The sequence below is a fragment of the Mobula birostris genome, chromosome 12 (assembly GCF_030028105.1).
Source record: "Mobula birostris isolate sMobBir1 chromosome 12, sMobBir1.hap1, whole genome shotgun sequence".
Lineage (NCBI taxonomy): Eukaryota > Metazoa > Chordata > Chondrichthyes > Myliobatiformes > Myliobatidae > Mobula > Mobula birostris.
In genome coordinates, this window is record NC_092381.1 from 68,406,589 (window position 1) to 68,428,194 (window position 21,606).

The following is a 21,606-nucleotide window of genomic DNA, read 5'->3' on the forward strand; positions in this document are numbered from 1 at the left end:
AAAGAGTGATGAATACAGGACTTGCTGTTATATTTGAATGCATGCAGTATATGGAATAAGGATCTTGTAGCACAGTTAGAATTGAAAAGAGTGATGAATACAGGACTTACTGTTGTATTTGAATGCATGCAGTATATGGAATAAGGATCTTGTAGCACAGTTGGAGACTGGCATGTATGGCATTGTGGACATCACTGAAAACATGGCTGAAAAAAGATTATAGTTGTGAGCTTAATGTTGAAAGATACACGTAACGGAAGGACAGGCAGGTAGGCAGAGGAGGCATGGTGGCTCTGTTGGTAAACAATGAAATCAAATCATTAGAAAGAGGTGACATAGGATCAGAAGGTATAGAATCATTGTGGGTAGAGCCAAAGGAGTGCAAGGGTAAAAAGACCCTGATGGGAGTTATATACAGACCTCCAAACAGTAGCAAAGATATGGTCTACAAATTACAACAGGAGACAGAAAATGTATGTCAAAAGGGCAATCTTACAATAGTCATTACACAAGTGGATTGAGAAAAGCAAGCTGGTGATGGATCCCAAAAGGGGAGTTTGCAGAATGCCTATAAGATTGCTTTTTAGAGCTGCTCTGGTTGAGCCCATGAGGGGATTAGCTACTCTGAATTGGGTGTTGTGCAATGAAACTGAACTAATTAGAGAGCTTAAGGTAAGAGAATCCTTAGGAACCAATGATCATAATATAGTGGTGGGTGAATGGAATGCACTGTCAGCAACGGGGGTAGAAGTGGATACAATAGGATTTTTTAAGAGACTCTTAGATAGGTACATGGAGCTTAGTAAAATAGAGGGGTATGTGGTAGAGAAATTCAGGGCAGTTTCTAGAGTAGGTTACATGGTCCGCAAAAACATTGTGGGCTGAAGGGCCTGTAATGTGCTGTAGATTTCTTCATTTCTATGTATGATAAAATTCACCTTGCAATTTGAGAAGTCGGATGTATCAGTATCAGAGTGGAGTAAAGGGCATGAAAGAGCAGCTGGCTGAAATTGATTGGAAGGGAACACTAACAGGAATGATGGCAGAGTAGCAATGAGTGGAGTTTCTGGGAGCAATTCAGAAGGCACAAGATAGATACATCCCAGGGAAGTAATATTCTAAAAGCAGGATGATGCAACCGTGATTGACAAGAGAAGTCAAAGCCAACAAAAGGTCTGAAGGTAAATAAGTCACCTGGACCAGATGGTCTACATCCTCAGGTTCTCAAAGAAGTGGTTGAAGAGATTGTGGAGGCATTAATAATGCTCTTTCAAGAATCAATAGGCTCTGGAATGGTTTCAGAGTACTAGAAAATTGCAAATGTGACTCCACACTTCAAGAAGGGAGAGAAGCAGAAGAAAGGAAATTATGTGCCAATTAGCCTGATCTCAGTGGTTGTGAAGATGTTGGAGTCAATTGTTAAGGATGTAGTTTTAGGATATTTGAAGACACATAATAAAACAGGTTAAAGCCAGCATGGTTTCCTTAAGAGAAAATCTTGCCTGACAGAGCTGTTGGAATTCTTTGAAGAAATCGCAAGCAGGATAGATAAAGGAGAATCAGTGGATGTTGTGTACTTAGATGTTCAGAAGGCCTTTAGACAAGAAGCCACACATGAGGCTGAACAAGTTAAGAACCCATGGTATTACAGGAAAGACACTAGCAAGGATAGAGCACTAGCTGATTGGCAGGATGCAAAGAGTGGGAATAAAGAGACCTTTTACTAGTTTGCTGCAAGTGACTAGTGGTGTCCGACAGGGATCTGTGTTGGGACCATTTTTTAAACAAATAAGTTATATGTCAATGATTTGGATGACAGAATTGATGGGCCAAGTTTATAGATGATAAGGAGAGAAGTGTTGGGGCAGGTAGTATTGAGGAAGTAGAGAGGCTACAGAACGACTTAGATTAGGAAAATGGGCTAAGAAGTTGCAGATGGAATACGATGTTGGGAAGTATATGGTCATACACTTTGGTAGAAGTAAAAGGGAAGACTATTTTCTAAATGGAGAGAAAGTACTAAAACCTGAGGTGAAAAGGGATTTGGGAGTCCTTGTGCAGGATTCCCTAAAGGGTAATTTGCAGGTTGAGTCTGTGGTAAGGAAGGCAAGGCAAATGAAATGTTAGCATTTATTTCAAAAGGATTAGAATATAAAGGTAAGGATGGAATGTTGAGGTTTTATAAAGGCACTGGTGAGACTGCACTTGGGAGTATTGTGAGCAGTTTTGGGTCCCTTATCTAAGAAAGGATGTGCTGACATTGGAGAGGGTTCAAAGGAGGTTCACAAAAATGATTCCAGGATTGAAAGCCTTATCATACGAGGAGCTTTTCATAGCTCTGGGCCTGTACTCGCTGGAATTCAGAAGAATGAGGGGGGAGATCTCAATGGAACCTATCGAATGTTGAAAGGCCTTGATCGAGTGAATGTGGAGAGGCTGGGGAGTCTAAGACCAGCGGACACAGACTCAGAATATAAGGATGTCCATTTAGAATGGAGAAGAGGAGGAATCTCTTTAGCCAGAGAGTGACGAAAATCTGTGGAAGGATATGGGGAGAAGAGAGGAGATTGAGGTTGAGAGGGAAATGGATCAGCCATGATGAAATTGCGGAGCAGACTAATTCTGCTCTTATATCTTAATGTCTTATGGAAATACATTTGTTCTAAATATGCAAAGAGAAATAATACTTCCTTGAATTGTTAACCCATTGACCATACAGCTGACTCTGGCTGTTTATTCCTGTAATTTTCTCAAAATGAGACAAAAGCTGGAATGTTCTGTACATTAAAAAAGGAAGCAAATTTCACATAAGAAATATCTTCAGTGAAAACAAACATTATCAAGGCTGGTATTCAATCACTTTTGACAAATCTGGTCGCTATTACATACACTTGCCAATCTTAAGATTGTGAGGTTCCATGATGCAGAAATAAGACAAATATCTGCTCAATGTTTTTTTTTAAAAAAGGTTCAGCAAACTAGGCTTTGTCTTAATGTACCAGAAAGGCAACAGCTTTACATGCGGTATGCAGCAATATTCCAGTAGTTTTAAAATTTTGCCAGTAGAGTCATATCCTGTTATTGTTTGACTTATGCCATACCAAGAGGAGTATCTTCAACATAAGAACTAAGTCTTTTTACATGGAAAGAGACAGCCTACTCTTTTTCTGTCAATTTAATGAAAGGATTCAACCCATAATGTTGATCACATGCAAAAATATTTCCTCCTTTGCAATCTTAAAGTGTTCACATGACAAACAGGGTAAAGAAGAAGCTGTGACCAGGTGTTTTCAGTTATTGCTGGGACAACTTATCAGCAGCTAAATATTAAAAATACTTCTGTAATTTATGACAACATATCCAGCAACTTTCACGGATCTGTTCCTATATTTAACATGTGCCAGTAATTATTCAAATATTGCTGCAATTGGGAGGTTTTAACAATGGCCAAAATAACAATTTAAATGGCTGCAAAATAATAAGCAGCAGTAGGTTATGGCTTATTACACTAGTATGGCACCAACACATTGCGTGCAAGTAGCTGGAATTTTTTGAGATTAGCTTATCAGCTCCACCACTGGCAATCCATTCTTGGTTACTTGGGCCTGATGCAGAGGGTATAGCTTGCTTCAGTGCCATGATCCAGTCAGCAGCAAAAGCCAAATGGTTAGGCTTCATCCTGGAAAAAAACCCTGACAGAAGGCAAAGAAGAAACAGGCTTTGCCAACTCTGAGAGCTATCAATGATTCTTAGTTTTTAAGTGTTTGTGAAAGTCAAAGGCATTTCACTATTAAAGTTGAAATAAACAATTAAAATACAGTGAATTCCAGTTAATAGGGGCAGCTGCTCATTTGGGACAACTCCTAAAAAAAACGAAAAACAAAATGGAAAAAATAGCTGGGAGCACCCTTTTTTTGGGGACATTATGCCACTTAATTGGGGCAGGAGATTGTTGGCGAACAGTTTCTCAGATGCATGCACTTGTGCAGCTGTTAGACACTACATCATACTTAAGAGCGAAGAGTTTTTAAAATAGTGTCAGTTGAGTGTTCTTCAGTTTAAAAGGCAGTGATTTTTATCACTGATAGCTGGCGAGAGATAAACAGAAAGACAATTCAGTACTGCTTTGTTCTTTGCAGTTTCGAGTATTCAAGGTTGGAGATGCCAGAAATGGCCAGTAGTGAAAATAAAACAATTTCACTACTTCAACAAGTTGGGAAATATGAAGAATTTGAAGCTATCAACAATCACCTTGAATGTTACAATGAAAATGAAGATTTGGAGGATGCAATCGTCAAAAATTGTATAAAGGCATTCCTTTATCTACACCAGGTGTCTGCACTGATTTTGTTAATTTACAATCAAAAGAACACAGCAGCATATACTCAGCTCTCAGCTGTGGCTCCAAGTAGCATGCAACAGCAGATACACCCCGATACACCAGTTCAGCAGACAGGCTAAACCAGGTGAGGGTAGCAGGCAGGCCTTAGATCCCAGTGAGATAGAGACATGCCTGCCCTAGCACACAAAGTCAGCTCTGGCAGTCTAGGTGGATGAGATCTACAGTAAGATCCAATGGCCAGGAAGGCCATTCTGCAGCACTCTGGGGACAGCGAAGGCCATGATGAGGCAAAGAAGTACAGGTGTCCCCTGCTTTTCAAACATTCGCTTTACGGAACCTCACTGTTACAGAAGACCTACATTAGTACCTGTTTTCGTTAACAGAAGGTGTTTTCACTGTTACGAAGAAAGGCAGCGCGCGCCCTGGGCAGCCGCTCTCCCCCGGATTCGGAACTGCATTCTCGCTGGCATTGCTTAAACACATGTCTGTGAGCAGCCGTTAGCAAGATGAGTTCTAAGGTATCGGAAAAGCCTGAAAGAGCTCGTAAGGGTGTTACACTTAGCGTAAAACTAGACATAATTAAGTGTTTTGATCGTGGTGAACGAAGTAAGGACAAAGTGAGTTTGGCTTGTGGAAGCTAACGAAGATGATGTTGAAGAGGTTTTGGCATCCCATGACCAAGAGCTGATAGATGAAGAGCTGATGAAATTGTAAGAGGAAAGGATAACAATCCAAACTGAACGAGCAATGATAAAGTATGACTTTAATTTTGAAAGGGTGCGTCGGTTTAAGGCATATTTGCAGGATGGTTTGAGCGCTTATAAAGAACTGTATGATTTAAAAATGTGCGAGGCTCAGCAGTCAAGCAAGCCTTCCACATCAGCCACAGCAGACGATGAACCTCGACCTTCGACATCGAGGCAGGCAGTCATAGGAGAAGATGAGCTGCCTGCCCTAATGGAAACAGATGTCCAGATGACACCTCAGTGTCCCACCACCCCAACCCCCAGGCCGCAGACAGATACCGATCCGCAGAGACTGCAGTGGTAGCCGGGAGGCACACAGCACATCTTTAAGAGAAAAGCCGAAATAAACATGCTAACTAATTAGGTGCTGCCCGGCACGTAACTGGCCCAGATCAGAGGTGATGTAATCGACAATCGTCTCTGATCTGGGCCGCCAATTATTTCGGCTTTTTTCTTAAAGATGTGATGTGTGCCTCCCGGCTACCACTGTACCCCTGAATGCTTCGCGGATCGGTATCGGTTCGCTGCCTGGAAGGTGGGGGCCACTACACCACCCAAACTCCGATGACTCAGTCTAAAACACCATCATCAGTGTGCTCGGCAAGCTGTCTTCCCGATTCCCGTAAATGATACTATACTGTACATACATTATTTCTATTTAATATAGGCTGTGTATTTTTATGTGTTATTTGGTATGATTTGGCAGCTTCATAGCCTAAAGGTTACTGGAGAGTGCTTTCGCAGTGTTTCTGTCAAGAGCACTTGCGTGAGATTTTCGCTAGGGAGAACAGTGCTGGCAATGATTGTGGAAAAGTATTTCTACTTTATATAGGCTGTGTACTTATCATATCATGCAAACAACAGGAATTCTGCAGATGCTGGAAATTCAAGCAACACACATCAAAGTTGCTGGTGAACGCAGCAGGCCAGGCAGCATCTCTAGGAAGAGGTACAGTCGACGTTTCAGGCCGAGACCCTTCGTCAGGACTAACCAAAGGAAGAGTTAGTAAGAGATTTGAAAGTGGGAGGAGGAGGGGGAGATCCAAAATGATAGGAGAAGACAGGAGGGGGAGGGATGGAGCCAAGAGCTGGACAGGTGATTGGCAAAGGGGATATGAGAGGCCTAAAGCCAACTGGAGTAAGTTGGCGACGGAGGCATGTTCCAAGAAAGGATATATGGCTGTGATAGCGAGTCTGAGTCAAAATGTGGTCGAAAAGTTGAAGAGCCGAAGAAATTACAGATGGGGAGCAGTGAGAGATGGTTTCACTGAACTCCCGTCGAAGAGGGGATCTAAACCTCTTCGGTGTAGGCATCACCGGAAGAGGCTTCGCAGTGGTGAATTTTAAAAATGCAAACAACAGGAATTCTGCAGATGCTGGAAATTCAAGCAACACACATCAAAGTTGCTGGTGAACGCAGCAGGCCAGGCAGCATCTCTAAGAAGAAGTGCAGATGCTGGAAATTCAGCAACACACATCAAAGTTGCAACTTTGATGTGCGTTGCTTATCATATCATTCCTGCTTTTAATTATATGTTACTGTTATTTTAGGTTTTATGTGTTATTTGGCATGATTTGGTAGGTTATTTTGGGTCTGCGAATGCTCGCAAAATTTCCCCATATAGATAAATGGTAACTGCTTCTTTGCTTTACGACATTCCGGCTTACGAACTGTTTCATAGGAACGCTCTACCTTTGGATGGCGGGGAAACCTGTAGTCATGGTCAACCACTTCAACTAAGGAAGACCCCAGTTGTTAGGATTTTCATATCACTGAACCCAGCTTCTGAGATCGAGAGCATGGAACTGCCCTGGTACAATGGCATTTCCACTTTAAAAACTCTCTTGCAAAGCTTTCCTGTCACAGTTGGATACGACTGACAACCATCAAACCAACTATTAGGAACTAATACATGATTTTATGGTACTGTAGTAGTACTGATAGTGTTCCAATTTGTTCTATATTTTATTTAAATGCAAACCCCACTTCCAGAAAAGTTGGGATATTTTCCAAAATGCAATAAAAACAAAAATCTGTGATATGTTAATTCACGTGAACCTCTATTTAACTGACAAAAGTATAAAGAAAAGATTTTCAATAGTTTTACTGACCAACTTAATTTTATTTTGTAAGTATACACAAATTTAGAATTTGATGGCTGCAACACACTCAACAAAAGTTGGGACAGAGTTAAAATAAGATTGAAAAGTGCACAGAATATTCAAGTAACACCGGTTTGGAAGACTCCACATTAAGCAGGCTAATTGGTAGCAGGTGAGGTATCATGACTGGGTATAAAAGTAGCATCCATCAAAGGCTCAGTCTTTGCAAGCAAGGATGGGTCGTGGCTCACCCCTTTGTACCAAAATTCCTGAGAGAATTGTTAGTCAGTTCAAAAGGAACATTTCTCAACGCAAGATTGCAGAGAATTTAGGTCTTTCAACATCTACAGTACATAATATTGGGAAAAGATTCGGAGAATTCAGAGACATCTCAGTGCATAAAGGGCAAGGTCGGAAACCACTGTTGAATGCGTGTGATCTTCGATCCCTCAGGTGGCACTGCCTAAGAAACCGTCGTGTTACTGTGACAATTATAGCCACCTGGGCTCAGGAGTACTTCGGAAAACCATTGTCACTCAACACAGTCCGTCGCTGCATCCAGAAATGCAACTTGAAACTGTATTACGCAAGGAGGAAGCCATACATCAACTCTATGCAGAAACGCCAACGAGTTCTCTGAGCCTGAGCTCATCTCAGATGGACCGAAAGACTGTGGAACTGTGTGCTGTGGTCAGATGAGTCCACATTTCTAGTTTTTGGAAACAACAGGCGTCGAGTTCTCCGTGCCAAAGATGAAAACGACCATCCAGATTGTTATCAGCGAAAGGTGCAAAAGCCAGCATCTGTGATGGTATGGGGGTGCATCAGTGCCCACGGCATGGGTGAGTTACATGTATGTGAAGGTACCATTGATTCTGAGGCATATATTAGGATTTTAGAGAGACATATGTTGCCATCAACGCAACGTCTCTTCCCGGGACGTCCATGCTTATTTCAGCAGGACAATGCCAGACCACATTCTGCATGGGCTACAACAGCGTGGCTTTGTAGGCACAGAGTGTGTGTGCTTGACTGGGCTGCCAGTCCAGATCTATCTCCTATTGAAAATGTATGGCGCATCATGAAGAGGAGAATCAGACAACGGAGTCCACGGATTGTTGAGCAGCTGAAGTCTTATATCAAGCAAGAATGAACAAAATTTCTAATTGCAAATCTACTACAATTAGTATCCTCAGTTCCAAAACAATTAAGAAGTGTTATTAAAAGGAAAGGTGATGTAACACAACGGTAAACATGCCTCTGTCCCAACTTTTGTTGAGTGTGTTGCAGCCATCAAATTCTAAATTTGTGTTACAAAATACAATTAGGTTGGTCGGTAAAACTATTGAAAATCTTTTCTTTATACTTTTGTCAGTTAAATAAAGGTTCACGTGAATTAACATATCACAGATTTTTGCTTTTATTGCATTTTGGAAAATATCCCAACTTTTCTGGAAATGGGGTTTGCACATAATCTGTTACTGCTGCTTAATTGGGCCAAAATGTACTGGTCCCAATGTGACCCAATTAACTAGAATTTTCTGAATTTGTTAAAATTAGTTAATTTATAACATTAAAACTCAAAAATACCAAAGAAGAACAATTTGAAAGAAATCTTCCCTTCTGTCTCATAATCCAGAGACCTTCATGCCCTATTGAGATCAATAGGAGTTTCCTATTTGTACCAGCTCTCTCCAGATCTGATTGAGATTCTGGAACATAATGCTGGGGAATATCAGAAAGATCGATTGAAATACTAGACTTAATATGGAGCCCAGCAAAAGAAAGAGCACAAGTATTTATCCCAACAAATCAGTTAGCAAAACCTGGAATTCTGCGTTTCACATTGTATGTATGGAAGTCATCACTTACAGTTGCTTACATGGCAAAGGACAGCAGAATTTATTATTACAAGCTAAGTAAATAACTGATGTATAATTCTTGTCTCGCCTGTATGGTACAATATGAATTTACAGCTACATGATCAATAAATATGAGAAAATCACATTTTCAAAAGTAAGCAATTTCATTTCTTTCTACTTTGTTTCATTCAACATACGAAGAATATAATTAGATACCTTTCAGCAAAATCAAGTAAAACTTTGTCCTTTTATGCATGTTTTTTTAATGGGGGAATAACACTACACCTGTGCGAATGCCCACAGCATGCAGCAACCCTGGTATCTCTGTCTTGCAGGATGATGTCAGAGCATCCTGTGCCAACCAAATGGCTGGAGCATTCAAGGACATTTTCAGCCTTTCACTGCTGCAGTCAGAGGTTCCCACCTGCTTCAAAGGGCATCAATCGTACTGGTGCTCAAGGAAAGCGCACTGAGCTGCCTTGATGACTATCGACTGACAGCACTCCCATCTATTGTAACGTAGTCCTTCGAGAGGTTGATCATGTATACAATTAACTCCTGTCTGAGCAAGAACCTGGACCTGCTACATTTCACCTACCCCTACAACAGGGCTACAATGAATGCAATCGCTCTGGCTCTCCACAATGCTCTGGAGTACCTAGAGAACAGTAAGACACATGTCAGGCTGCTGTTTATCAATTACAGCTCAGGATTCAATACCATCATCCTCTGAGCATTAACCACTAAGTAGTTAAACCTAGGCTCCTGTATCTCTCTCTGAAACTGGACCTTTAACTTTCTCATTAGGAGATCAGATTGCTAATAACATCTTCTCATTGACAGTCAACATAAGCCCACTACAAGGATGCATGCTTAGCCCACTGCTCTATTCTCTCTGCGCTCATAACTGTGTGGCTAAGAACAGCTCAAATGTCATTTATAAATTTACTGGTGACACCCCTGCTGACGGCAATGAGAAGGCAACACAAATAAAACTGATTTGCTGGTTGAGTGGTGCTTCAACAAGAACCTTGCACTCAGCATCAGCAAGACCAAGGAACTGATTGAAGACTTTAGGAAAGAGGAAGTCAGGAGAGCACACACCAGTCCTCACTGAGTGGGTCAGCACTGGAAAGAGATAGCAGCTTCAAGATCTTGGACATCAATGTCTCAAAGGATCTATCCTGGGCCTAACAATTAAGAAGGCACACCAGCAGCTCTACATTATAGGAATATGGGGAAATTTGATACGCACCAAAGACTCTTGCAAATTTCTACAGCTGTATAGCAGAGAGCATTCTGATTAGTTGCATCACATCCTGGTATGGAGGCTCCAATGCACAGGATCACAGGAGGCTGCTAAGGGTTGTAGACTCAGCCAGTTCCGTCATGGGCACAATCTGACTCACCTTGGAAATCAACTTCAAGAGGAAGTGTTTTAAGAAGGTGGCATCCATTGTTAAAGATCCTCACTATCTGGAACATGCCCTTTTTGCATTATTACCAGTGGAGAGAAGGTATTGGAGCCTGAAGACCCAGACTCAAGGTTTTAGAAACAGCTTCTTCACCTCCACCATAAAATTTCTGAACAGTGCATTAAGTCATGAACACCACCTCCTTATAAAACTCTTGCACTACTCATTTATAGTAACTTACAGAACAACAAATTTTATGACATATATCAGTGATAATAAACCTGATTTTGTCCCACAAGCACACCAGTCTTTTTCTGAAGCAGCAGGCCAGCAGGGCATAAGTCTGTAATCGTGGGCTGAAGGACTCAGGGCTGAGAATGCAAATCATTCATGGTGTGCAGCTATAGAATCTGTAGCCAGAAAAGATGCAAAGACCACTGAAAAATGACAACATGGTCATACCTAATCCTTCTCTTTATATCCCACACCTTCTTCTGGTTTTCCAGCTGCAGATGATGTAAGTACACACCTCTAACTTGGCCCACATTTTTCACCATTACTCTTTAGGCTTTCTTTTTTTGGATTGTCAATGTCTTCCCCCAATAACTTTTCTACTGCTAATATAGGCTTACAGGACTATAATTGTCTGGCTTTTCCTTGCTGACCTTCTTGGAATGGGAAAGCTACAATTGCTATCTTCCTGTCATCTGGTACCTCACTGGCAGCCAGCAAAGATTTATAAATCTTAGCCAGGGCTGCAACAATCTCCATCTCCTACCCTGGGATAATTATCATCCCACTCTATCCATGAAATAAAAGCTCCATAATGTTTGCAGTAACTATTTCTTATCATTTCAATTCACCACAGAATCACAACCGAAACTACAACTGCAGAATCCTCTTGCACATTATTAATATAATGGATGTGATCCACCAAATGATGTAGTTGGCAAAGGAAATAAAGGAAACTGAAACATGCAGTGAAGAGCATCTCAGGATAATACCTCAGTACAGTTCCTCAAGATCACATTCTGGAGGAACTTCAAATCAATCCCAGTGTTACCACTTAGTAACTGTATTACACCAGGATTAAAAACTTAGTATCACTTCTTGACATCAAGCGTAATAAGATTGACGTCAAGAACCTTGAGCTGCTTAGCTTTAATCTAACAATACAACTTAGCAGTGAGCTAAGCAATAGATACAAATTCTCCTGTAGGAGAAATGTTTTGTATTTTTATCTTTGGCTAAAAATTATGTGCTTTCATAATTTTTGCTCAATTGATTTTATTTTTTATCTCATATGTAGAACATAAAATAGCCCCAGTCCAAGGAAACATGGAAGTAACTCCACACAGTCACAAGAAAATTACAAATAAGAAAACTTATTCAAATTGTGCTAGCTCATTTACCCATACTCTACAATTCCTATTTTAACATCACATTGGTACTTAACTGATAGCAGGAAATTTGCCTCAGTTGGTTAAGCCCATTTCTGGCATTCCATGCAGGTTATGCATAGATGGTACAGTGCACTAACAACCATACAACAATCAGTTAAGGTAATGTAAGTATTTTAATTCTTTTTCCATGGAAATATTTTAGAATCATATTAAAAGACCATGAGAACATGAGATGGGAGTAGAATTAGGCCATTCTGCTTTGCCATCTTAACATGGCTGATCCATTTCCCTCTCAACCCATTCTCCTGCCTTCTCCCCAAATGTTTCATGCCCTGACTAATCAAAAACCTATCAACGTCTGCCTTAAATACACCCAATGACCTGGTCTCCACAGCTGCCTGTGGCAATGAATTCCACAGATTCACCATCCTCTGACTGAAGAAATTCCTCCTCATTTCCATTCTAAGTGGATGTCCCTCTATTCTGAGTCTCTCCCTTCTGGTCTTTGACTCCACTACCATAGGAAACATCATCTCCACGTCCACGAAATCTAGGCCTTTCAACATTCAGTAGGTTTCAATGAGATCCCCCTCCACTCTTCAAAACTCCAGCGAGTACAGGCCCTGAGTCATCAAGGGCTCTTCATACAATAACCCCTTCATTCCAGAATCATTCTCATGAACCTCCTCTGAACCCTCTCCAATGTCAGCAAATCCTTTCTTAGATAATGGGCCCAAAACTGCTTACAGTACTCCAAGTGAGACCTCACCAGTGCCTTATAAAGCCTCAGCATTAATCCTTACTTTTGTATTCTAGTCCTCTCAACCCAAATGCTAACATTGCATTTGCCTTTCTCACCACCTGCCCAACCTGCAAATTAACCATAGGGGAATCCTGTATGAGAACGCCCAAGTCAGATTTTTGAATTTTCTGCCTGTTCAGCAAATACTCTATGCTTTTGTTCCAGCTATCAAAGTACACGACCATACACTTTCTGACACTCTATTCCATCTGCCAGTTCTTTGCCCATTCTGATCCAAGTCCTTCTGCTGCCTTCCTGCTTCCACAACACCACCTGCCCCTCCACCTATCTTTGTAATGTCCACAAACTTGGTCACAAAGCTATCAATTCAGTCATCCAAATCATTGACATGTGATGTAAAAAGATGCAGTCCCACCACTGACCCCCGTGGAACACTACAGGTGCCCCCCGCTTTTCCAACGTTTGCTTTACGAAACCTGTTACGAAAGACCTACATTAGTTCCCTGTTTTTGCTAACAGGTATTTTCACTGTCACGAAAAAAGGCAACGCGTGGAAAAAGCAGCGCGCGCCCCTACCAGCCGCTCTCCCCCGGATTTGGAACTGCATTCTAGCCGGCATTGCTTAAACACGTGCCTGTGAGCAGCTGTTAGCAAGATGAGCTCTAAGGTATTGGAAAAGCCTGAAAAAGCTCATAAGGGTGTTACACTTAGCATGAAACTAGACATAATTAAGCGTTTCGATCGTGGTGAACAAAGTAAGGACAAAGTGAGTTTGGCTTGTGGAAGTTGACAAAGATGATGTTGAAGAGGTTTTGGCATCCTATGACCAAGAACTGATAGATGAAGAGCTGATGCAATTGCAAGAGGAAAAGGTAACAATCAAAACCGAATGCAGCAGCGAAAGTGAAGTCGTCCAGGAACTGAACGTGAAGCAACTGCATGACATTTTCGCTGCAATGATAAAGTACGACTTTAATTTTGAAAGGGTACGTCGGTTTAGGGCATATTTGTAGGATGGTTTGAGTGCTTATAAAGAACTGTATGATAGAAAAATGCGCGAGGCTAAGCAGTCAAACAAGCCTTCCACATCAGCCACAGCAGACAATGAACCTCGACCTTCGACATCGAGGCAGGCAGACATAGAAGAAGATGACCTGCCTATCCTCATGGAAATAAGACAACGAGATGACACCCCAGTGTCCCACCACCTCAAACCCTGGGCCGCAGACAGATACCAATCCGCAGAGAATGCAGCGGTAACCTGGAGGCACCTAGCACATCTTTAAGAAAAAAAGCCGAAATAAACAAGCTAATTAATTAGGCGCCGCCTGGCACGTAAATGTTGGCCCAGATCAGAGGTGATTGCTGATTGCGTCGACTCTGATCTGGGCCGACATTTGCGTGTCGGGCGGCACCTGATTAATGAGCTTGTTTATTTCGGCTTTTTTTCTTAAAGATGTGCAGGGTGCGTTCCGGCCACCACTGTACCCCTGCATGCTTCGCGGATCGGTATTGGTTCACTGCCCAGAGGGTGGGGGCCACTGCACCACCCAAACACTGATGACTCAGCCTAACACAGCATCATCAGTGTGCTTGCTGTCTTCCCGATTCCCGTAAGTGATACTACACTGTACATACATTATTTCTACTTTATAAAGGCTGTGTATTTTACATGTTATTTGGTATGATTTGGCAGCTTCATAGCTTAAAGGCTACTGGAGAGCGCTTGTGCCGTGTTCTTGCCGAGAGCACTTGCGTGAGATTTTCACTACGGAGAAAAGTGCAGGCAATTATTGTGGAAAAGTATTTCTACTTTATATAGACTGTGTATTCATCACATCATTCCTGCTTTTACTATATGTTACTGTTATTTTAGGTTTTATGTGTTATTTGGCATGATTTGGTAGGTTATTTCTGGGTCTGTGAACGCACACAAACTTTTCCCATATAAATAAATGGTAGTTGCTTCTTCACTTTATGACATTCAGGCTTATGAACCGTTTCATAGGAACGCTCTACCTTCGGATGGCGGGGGAAACCTGTACTAGTCATCAGCAGCCAATCAGAAAAGGCTCCCTTTATCCCACTCTGTGCTCCTGCCAATCAGCCATCCTTTATCCAAGCTAGTACCTTTCCTGTAGTATCATGGGCTCTCATCCTGCTACGCAGCCTCATGTGCAGCACCTTGTCAAAGGCCCTTTGAGAATCCAAGTACACAACATCTACTGATTCTCCTTTGTCAAGCCGACTTGTTAATTTCTCAAAGAACCCCAGCAGGTTTGTCAGGCAAATTTTTTCCTTAAGGAATCCATGCTGACATTGGCCTATTTTGTCATGTCTCCAAGTACTTTGACACCCCATCCTTAACAATCAACTCCAACATCTTCCCAACCACTGAAGTCAGGCTAACTGGCCTATAATTTCCTTTCTTCTGCTTCCCTCCCTTCTTAAAGTGTGAGGTGATATTTGCAATTTTCTAGTCCTCCTGAACCATGCCAGGATCTAGTGATCCTTGAAAGATCACGACTAAAGTCTCTGCAATCTCTTCAGCTACCTATTTCAGAACCCTAGGGTTTAGTCCATCTGATCCAGGTGATTTCAGACCTTTCAGCTTCCCAAGCATTTTCTCATTTGTAATAGTCACCACACTCACTTCTGCCCGACATTCTCAAACTTCCAGTATACTGCTAGTGTCTTCCACAGTGAAGATGGTTGCAAAATACTTGTTTAGTTCATCCACCATTTCCTTATTCCCCATTACTACCTCTCCAGTGGTCCAGAAGCTACTCTCACCTCTCTTTTACTCTTTATACATCTGGAAAAACTTTTGTATCCTCTGATATCATTGGCTAGCTTAACTTCAAATTACATCTTTTCCCTCCTTAAGGCTTTTTAGTTGCCTTTTTTAAAAGCTCCCTAATCCTTTAATTTCCCACTAATTTTTGCTGTATTATATACCCTCTCTTTTGCTTTTATTGTGTTTTTGACTTCCCTTGTCAGCCACAGTTGCGTCATCCTGCCTTTAGAATACTTCTTTTTTGGGGATGTATCTATTCTGTGCCTTCCAAATTTCTCCTAGAAACTCCAGCCGTTGCTGTTCTGCCATCACTTTTGCTAGCTCCTCTCTCATGCTTCAGTAATTTATTTTACGCCACTGTAAAAAGGCTATGTCTTATATTCACACATTTTTAGAATGAAAATATTGCGGTCATCGAAGATCTGGATTAAAACAAGGTGCTCAGTGCTTAATGTACAACACACCAAACAATTAGAAATTGATACAAAATGTCTAATTCCAAGCCTATTTGACTAGAAATGCCTCCATTCATTTTGAAGACAACTCCTATCCTGGCAAAAACTTACATAGTGCATAAAATGAGCAACGGTTGAATGGCAGAACAAATTCAATGAGCCAAGTAGCCACAGTCTGCTCCATATCTCTTGGTATTATAGTAAGGTAAATCTGTATTAATCTAGCACATTTAGTGGGACCTGGCAGGCAGATCTTCCAGACTATTGGTTTATTAAAACTTTAACACACACTTTTTTTTAAGATATTACACAATAGAATACTAAATTTCTGAGGGAGCTTCTGGACCACTGAAGGGGCAGTTCTGAGAGTGCACCTATCCCAGCTCTTAAATAATCTTTAACTGTCATAAGCCCAATCATAGGGTTTTACTGTCTTGTGTTGGCTATAAATAGATTCAGCATGTCCCATGGACATAAATTAGATGTGATGAAAACAGCATTCCTTACACTTATTGACATGACTTTTGACTAAATGCTATGATGTTGAAAAAAAAACTAATCCAAAGTTAAATTAATGTTAAATCACATGGTAAAACATTGCCAGAAATGAATTTAAGTTCACCAACGAAAACAAAAAAAATGTTAAAAACCATACTAGATACTATAGCAAAATTCAAAATAGGGTCTGGGCAATTGTCACCTCTGCTTTATCTGTTTGCTGTAGGAATTTAAGGTTGTGCTCAAATATTTGCAAATTTAGCAGTAATTTTCATTCTTCCTCTTGCTCGACAATAACATGAAACTGGAACATATGTGTTCCTATATCTATTCTTATCTAATTTTATTACAAAATAAAATGAATCACATTGATGCAGGAACAGCTTCTTTCCCTCCGCCATCAGCTTTCCAAATAGTCCATGAACCTATTAATACTACCTCATTATTCCTTCTTTCTTGCACTATTTTATAATTTATAGTAATTTTATGTTGCTGTTGGAAGCAACACATTTCATATTATACATGATAGTCATTATAAACCTGATTCTGATATGCTTTTAATCCTGGAGATTCGCTGCATGTAATGAAAGTAAAATTTTATGGTGTACACAGTGTGTCCCATTAAGTGACGCATTTTGAAGATGTAATTTATAGAGACACGAGATCTATAATGCAATTTTAGATCTATCCCAAACCAAAATGCATTAGGAATCCAGACAACACAAATATTGTTTTGCAGTACAAAACATTTCTTTATTCTCTAGTGAACAATAAAATGCATATTTATGGACTGCACAACACACTGTACTTTCACTACCATTTGCTAACTTGCTAATTGAACATTTCCAATAGATCAACACAAAATGTAAGAATGTAAAATATTTACTGGGATAAATTTGTCTGCTCTTAGACTGGCTTTAAATTATTATTTCCAGATAAAGAGCTTTAGTCCACCTTTACACCTTCTTATAACTTCAGTTCAAAAAAATGAAAAATTGCTTTAATCTCTGCAAATGACACCATGACATCCTTTACTGGAACATCATCTATAAATTAAAATTTGATCAATCACAAAATGTGAAAGAATGGATAGGCACTTGAACAGAAACTTGAAGATATGTACATATATAGTAAATGAAAATAGAGTGGCAGGAGAGAATGCGTGAGTGTAAGAGAATGTGTTAAGGTAAAATGCAGGGTACCAGTTGTACAGGGACATTTTGGCTAAGATTCTAATCAATTCCTCAGTCAGAATTTTAAAGGTTTTGCCATATGGGATTTTGTAAGCACTCATTCATATTTACAAGATTTGAAGCAAAATAAATACTATGATCCTCATTTTTTTTTGCTTTTAAGCATTTAATATTTTGTATATAAATCATCAATTTGACCTATAGAAGTTAGATTTTACACCATTTCCAGAATCGATAATGCTTTCTCCAAACTTTTAAATGCTGCTGTATTAATTGTAGCTTTACGTTACTGTTACAATTTGATACTTGCCTAACAAATAAAGCAATAATTTTGTTTTATCAGGTAAAACCAGTGAAGCGACATAACAACTTTGTGACTTAATAACAAGCACACTGAGGTCAAATTCCATAAAGGAAGTCAACTTCTACAGTACGTCAATGTCTTTTTTTTTGTAACTTACCTATAATCTTCATGAGTAAAGCATTCATGCAAATCCTGTGCGGATATTCCCATGGCAGAATTACTTGTCTGTAGGAAGGAAGTAAATTGAATACTTAAATAATTTATCATAATTGATGTAAGTTTAGATTGGCAAAATGGAAAGCAAAACATGCATTCTTGGCGCCAGAAGCCTAGCACAATAATCACTAATTTCATCTAATGCATATGACACCTTTTACTGTATGTTTTGATGTACACATGACAAATAAAGCTAATCTTTTTCAAACTTCATGATATATTTTCTTTTGCAAACAAGAACCAAGAACTTGATTACATAACTGCCATTATTTTATCATTATAACAATTATTAAGTGGAAGTTCAAAGTAAGTTTAGCAAAGTATATAAATGTCATTGTATACAACCCTGAGAATCATTTTCTTGTGGGCATACTCTATAAATCCAATAATCATAATAAACTCAATAAAAGATTGCACCAAAAGGGCAGGCAACCACTGTGCAAATACAAGAAAGGGGAGCAAAGGGGAAGAAATAATAAATAAATAAATAAATAAGCAAGCAAGCAAGCAAGGAACATCAAGAACATGAGATAGAGAATCCTTGAAAGTGAGTCCATAGGTTGTGAGAAAGTTCAGTGATGGGGCAAATGAAGTTGAGTGAAGTTATCCCCTTTGATTCAAGCATCTGATAGTTGAGGGGTAATAACTGTTCCTGAACCTGATGGTGTGAGTCCTGAGGCTCTTGTACCTTCTTCTTGATGGCATTAGCAAGAAGAGAGCATGATCTGGGTGGTGGGGGTCCCCGATGATGGATGCTGCTTTCCTGCGACAAAGCTCCATGTAGATGTGCTCAATAGTGGGGAGGGCTTTATCCGTGATGGACCGGACCGTATTTAGTACTTTTTGTACTATTTTCCATTCAAGGGCATTGATGTTTCCATACCAGGCTGCGATGCAGCCAGTCAACTCAGCACACACCTACAGAAGCTGCTCTAAACATTAAAACAATTTTCTTGAAAAAAAATTCATACCTTTTCATTAGTTAGAAAGATGTGCAGAATCTCCATAAGTTTCTCAAAGTCCTGAACGTTGCTATCGGAAGACAAAATTCTGAAAAAACAGCCAATAATATCATATTAGGTAATCCAAAAGCAAAGTATCAAACATGAAGCCTATTCAATAATTCTGCTCCCTCTGTGTATTTTTGCCTGTATATGCCACATTTCCATCCATTGAATGTACAAAATTTCTTTCATTCATTCAGTACAAATTTCTGCTGCTGTAATGCTGAGCACTTAACAAACATTTTGTACTTTGCTGATTCACCTATTGTTAGGTGTATATAATTCAGAAAAAAATTGTAGGAGGTAATGTTACCGAATGAAACAAAAGGATTTATAAAAGATCTCTCTTAACTCAGGACTTACCTTTCCCTTTGCCGTGTTTTACAGCCAATACTTTGGAAACTTAATCAGTGTTGTCCTGTAGTAAACATGGGGATCAATATGAATACACTAGACACTAGAATACTGTAGCACAGTACAGGCCCTTCAGCCCTCGATGTTGTGCCAACCCATATATTCCTTGAAAAAAAGTACTAAACCCACACTACCCCGTAACCCTCTATTTCTCTTTCATCCATGTGCCTGTCCAAGAGGCTCTTAAATACCCCTAATGTTTTAGCCTCCACCTCCTTAACTATCCTATCAACCTGTGCAGCGACCTTGAGGGATGTATGGATTTGAACCCCGAGGTCCCTCTGTTCATCCACACTCTTAAGTAACCAACCATTAACCCTGTACTCAGCCTTCTGGTTTGTCCTTCCAAAATGCATCACCTCACACTTATCTGGATTGAACTCCATCTGCCACTTTTCTGCCCAACTCTGCATCCTGTCTATATCCTCTTGCAACCTTCGACAACCTACAACTCCATCCACTACTCCTCCAATCTTTGTGTCGTCCGCAAACTTCCGCCTCTTCATCCAGGTCATTTATAAAAATCATGAAGTCCACTATGCCCAGCAAAGACCAATGTGGTAAGTAAATTAAAAATAGTTAAGGTTCAGAACTAAAGCTTGTGTACCTTACTAGTAACACTGAAAATGATCCTTTCCCCCCTCCCCCAACTGTTTTCTATCCTTTAAATCAGGGCTTCTCAACCTGGGGTGCAAGGATCCCTCAGTTTATGGTAGGGGTTACCATGAGGGGTCCATGGCATAAAAAAGTTGGGATCCCTTACTTTAAATAACCCACTATTCAAGATATGGTATTTAGAGCATAAGACCATGACAAAGAAGCAGAAGTCAGCAATTCGGCCCATCGAGTCTGCTTCGCCATTCTATCAGGAGCTGATCCAATCTCCTATTTAGTCCCACTCCCCCGCCTTCTCACCGTAACCTTTGATGCCCTGGCTACTCAGATACCTACCAATCTCTGCCTTTAATACACCCAATGACATGACCTCCACTGTCGCCTGTGGCAACAAATTCCACAGATTCACCACCCTCTGGCTAAAAAAATTTCTTCACATCTCTGCAATAGGTTTGTCAGGCAGGATTTTCCTTTAAGGAAACCGTGCTGAGTTCTGCCTATCTTGTCATATGCCTCCAGGCACTCTGTAATCTCATTCTTGACAATCAACTCCAACAACTTCCGAACCACTGATATCAAGCTAACAGGTCTATAATTTCCTTTTTGCTTCCTTCCCCCCTTCTTAAATAGCAGAGTGACATTTGCAATCTTCCAGTCCTCCAGAACCATGCCAGAATCTATTGACTTTTGAAAGATCACTGCTAATGCCTCCACAATCTCCACAGCTACTTCCTTCAGAACATGAGGGTGCATTCCATCTGGTCCGAGAGATTTACCTACCCTTAGACTATTCAGCTTCCTGAGTACTTTCTCTGTCATAATTGTGACTGTGCACACTTCTCTTCACTGACAACCTTGAGTGTCTGGTTTTCTGCTGATGTCTTCCTCAGTGAAGACAGATGCAAAATACTCGTTCATTTCCCTAATCTCGTGTTTCTTTATGGTTCCTTTTGAAATATCAGGGATACGACATCCATTGGCTCCTTGTTATCAATGCTACTACTGGAATAGTCTTTCAGAAGATCAACTAACTTAATTACATTATGAATTTCTGTGACTGCAACTGGCGTTTCTCTATGACTTTAACATAGCAAACACCCCAAGGTATTTTACAGTAATACAATCTAATTATGACAGTGGGTTATCCATTGAGATTGGGACTGTTAGACAGAATCAGGGGAATTCCAGGGTGTAGGATCTAAAAGTTTTGCCACTAAGGGAGAAACAGTTACATTTTGGGATGATCGAGGCCTGAACTAGAAAAGCTTAGTTATTTGCGAATGGTTACAGGGCTGCAGGAGGTAACAGAGAAAGGGAAAGGTGAAGCCTAGAGGATTAACAAATAAAGATAAAACTTTTAGAAATCAAGACAATGCTGAAATTGAAAACCAGTATAGTCAATCAAGCACAAGGCAAGGTAAATAACCAGAACATCATGCAAGTGTGGACAAAACATTGTTTTAATTTAACCATTTT

General features: G+C 40.3%; 1 protein-coding gene across 4 annotated transcripts in view; it reads right to left on the reverse strand.

The window, feature by feature from the left end:
* Positions 1 to 21,606, reverse strand: part of swt1 (SWT1 RNA endoribonuclease homolog) — a 155,500-nt gene that overhangs the window by 11,871 nt on the left and 122,023 nt on the right. For all 4 annotated transcript variants that reach the window (XM_072274004.1, XM_072274002.1, XM_072274003.1 and 1 more), the window contains 2 exons: positions 19,069 to 19,147; positions 18,039 to 18,106 (listed from right to left, as the gene is read on the reverse strand). In XM_072274004.1, the coding sequence (XP_072130105.1) occupies positions 18,039 to 18,106; positions 19,069 to 19,147 (147 nt within the window). The remainder of the gene's footprint in view (positions 1 to 18,038; positions 18,107 to 19,068; positions 19,148 to 21,606) is intronic.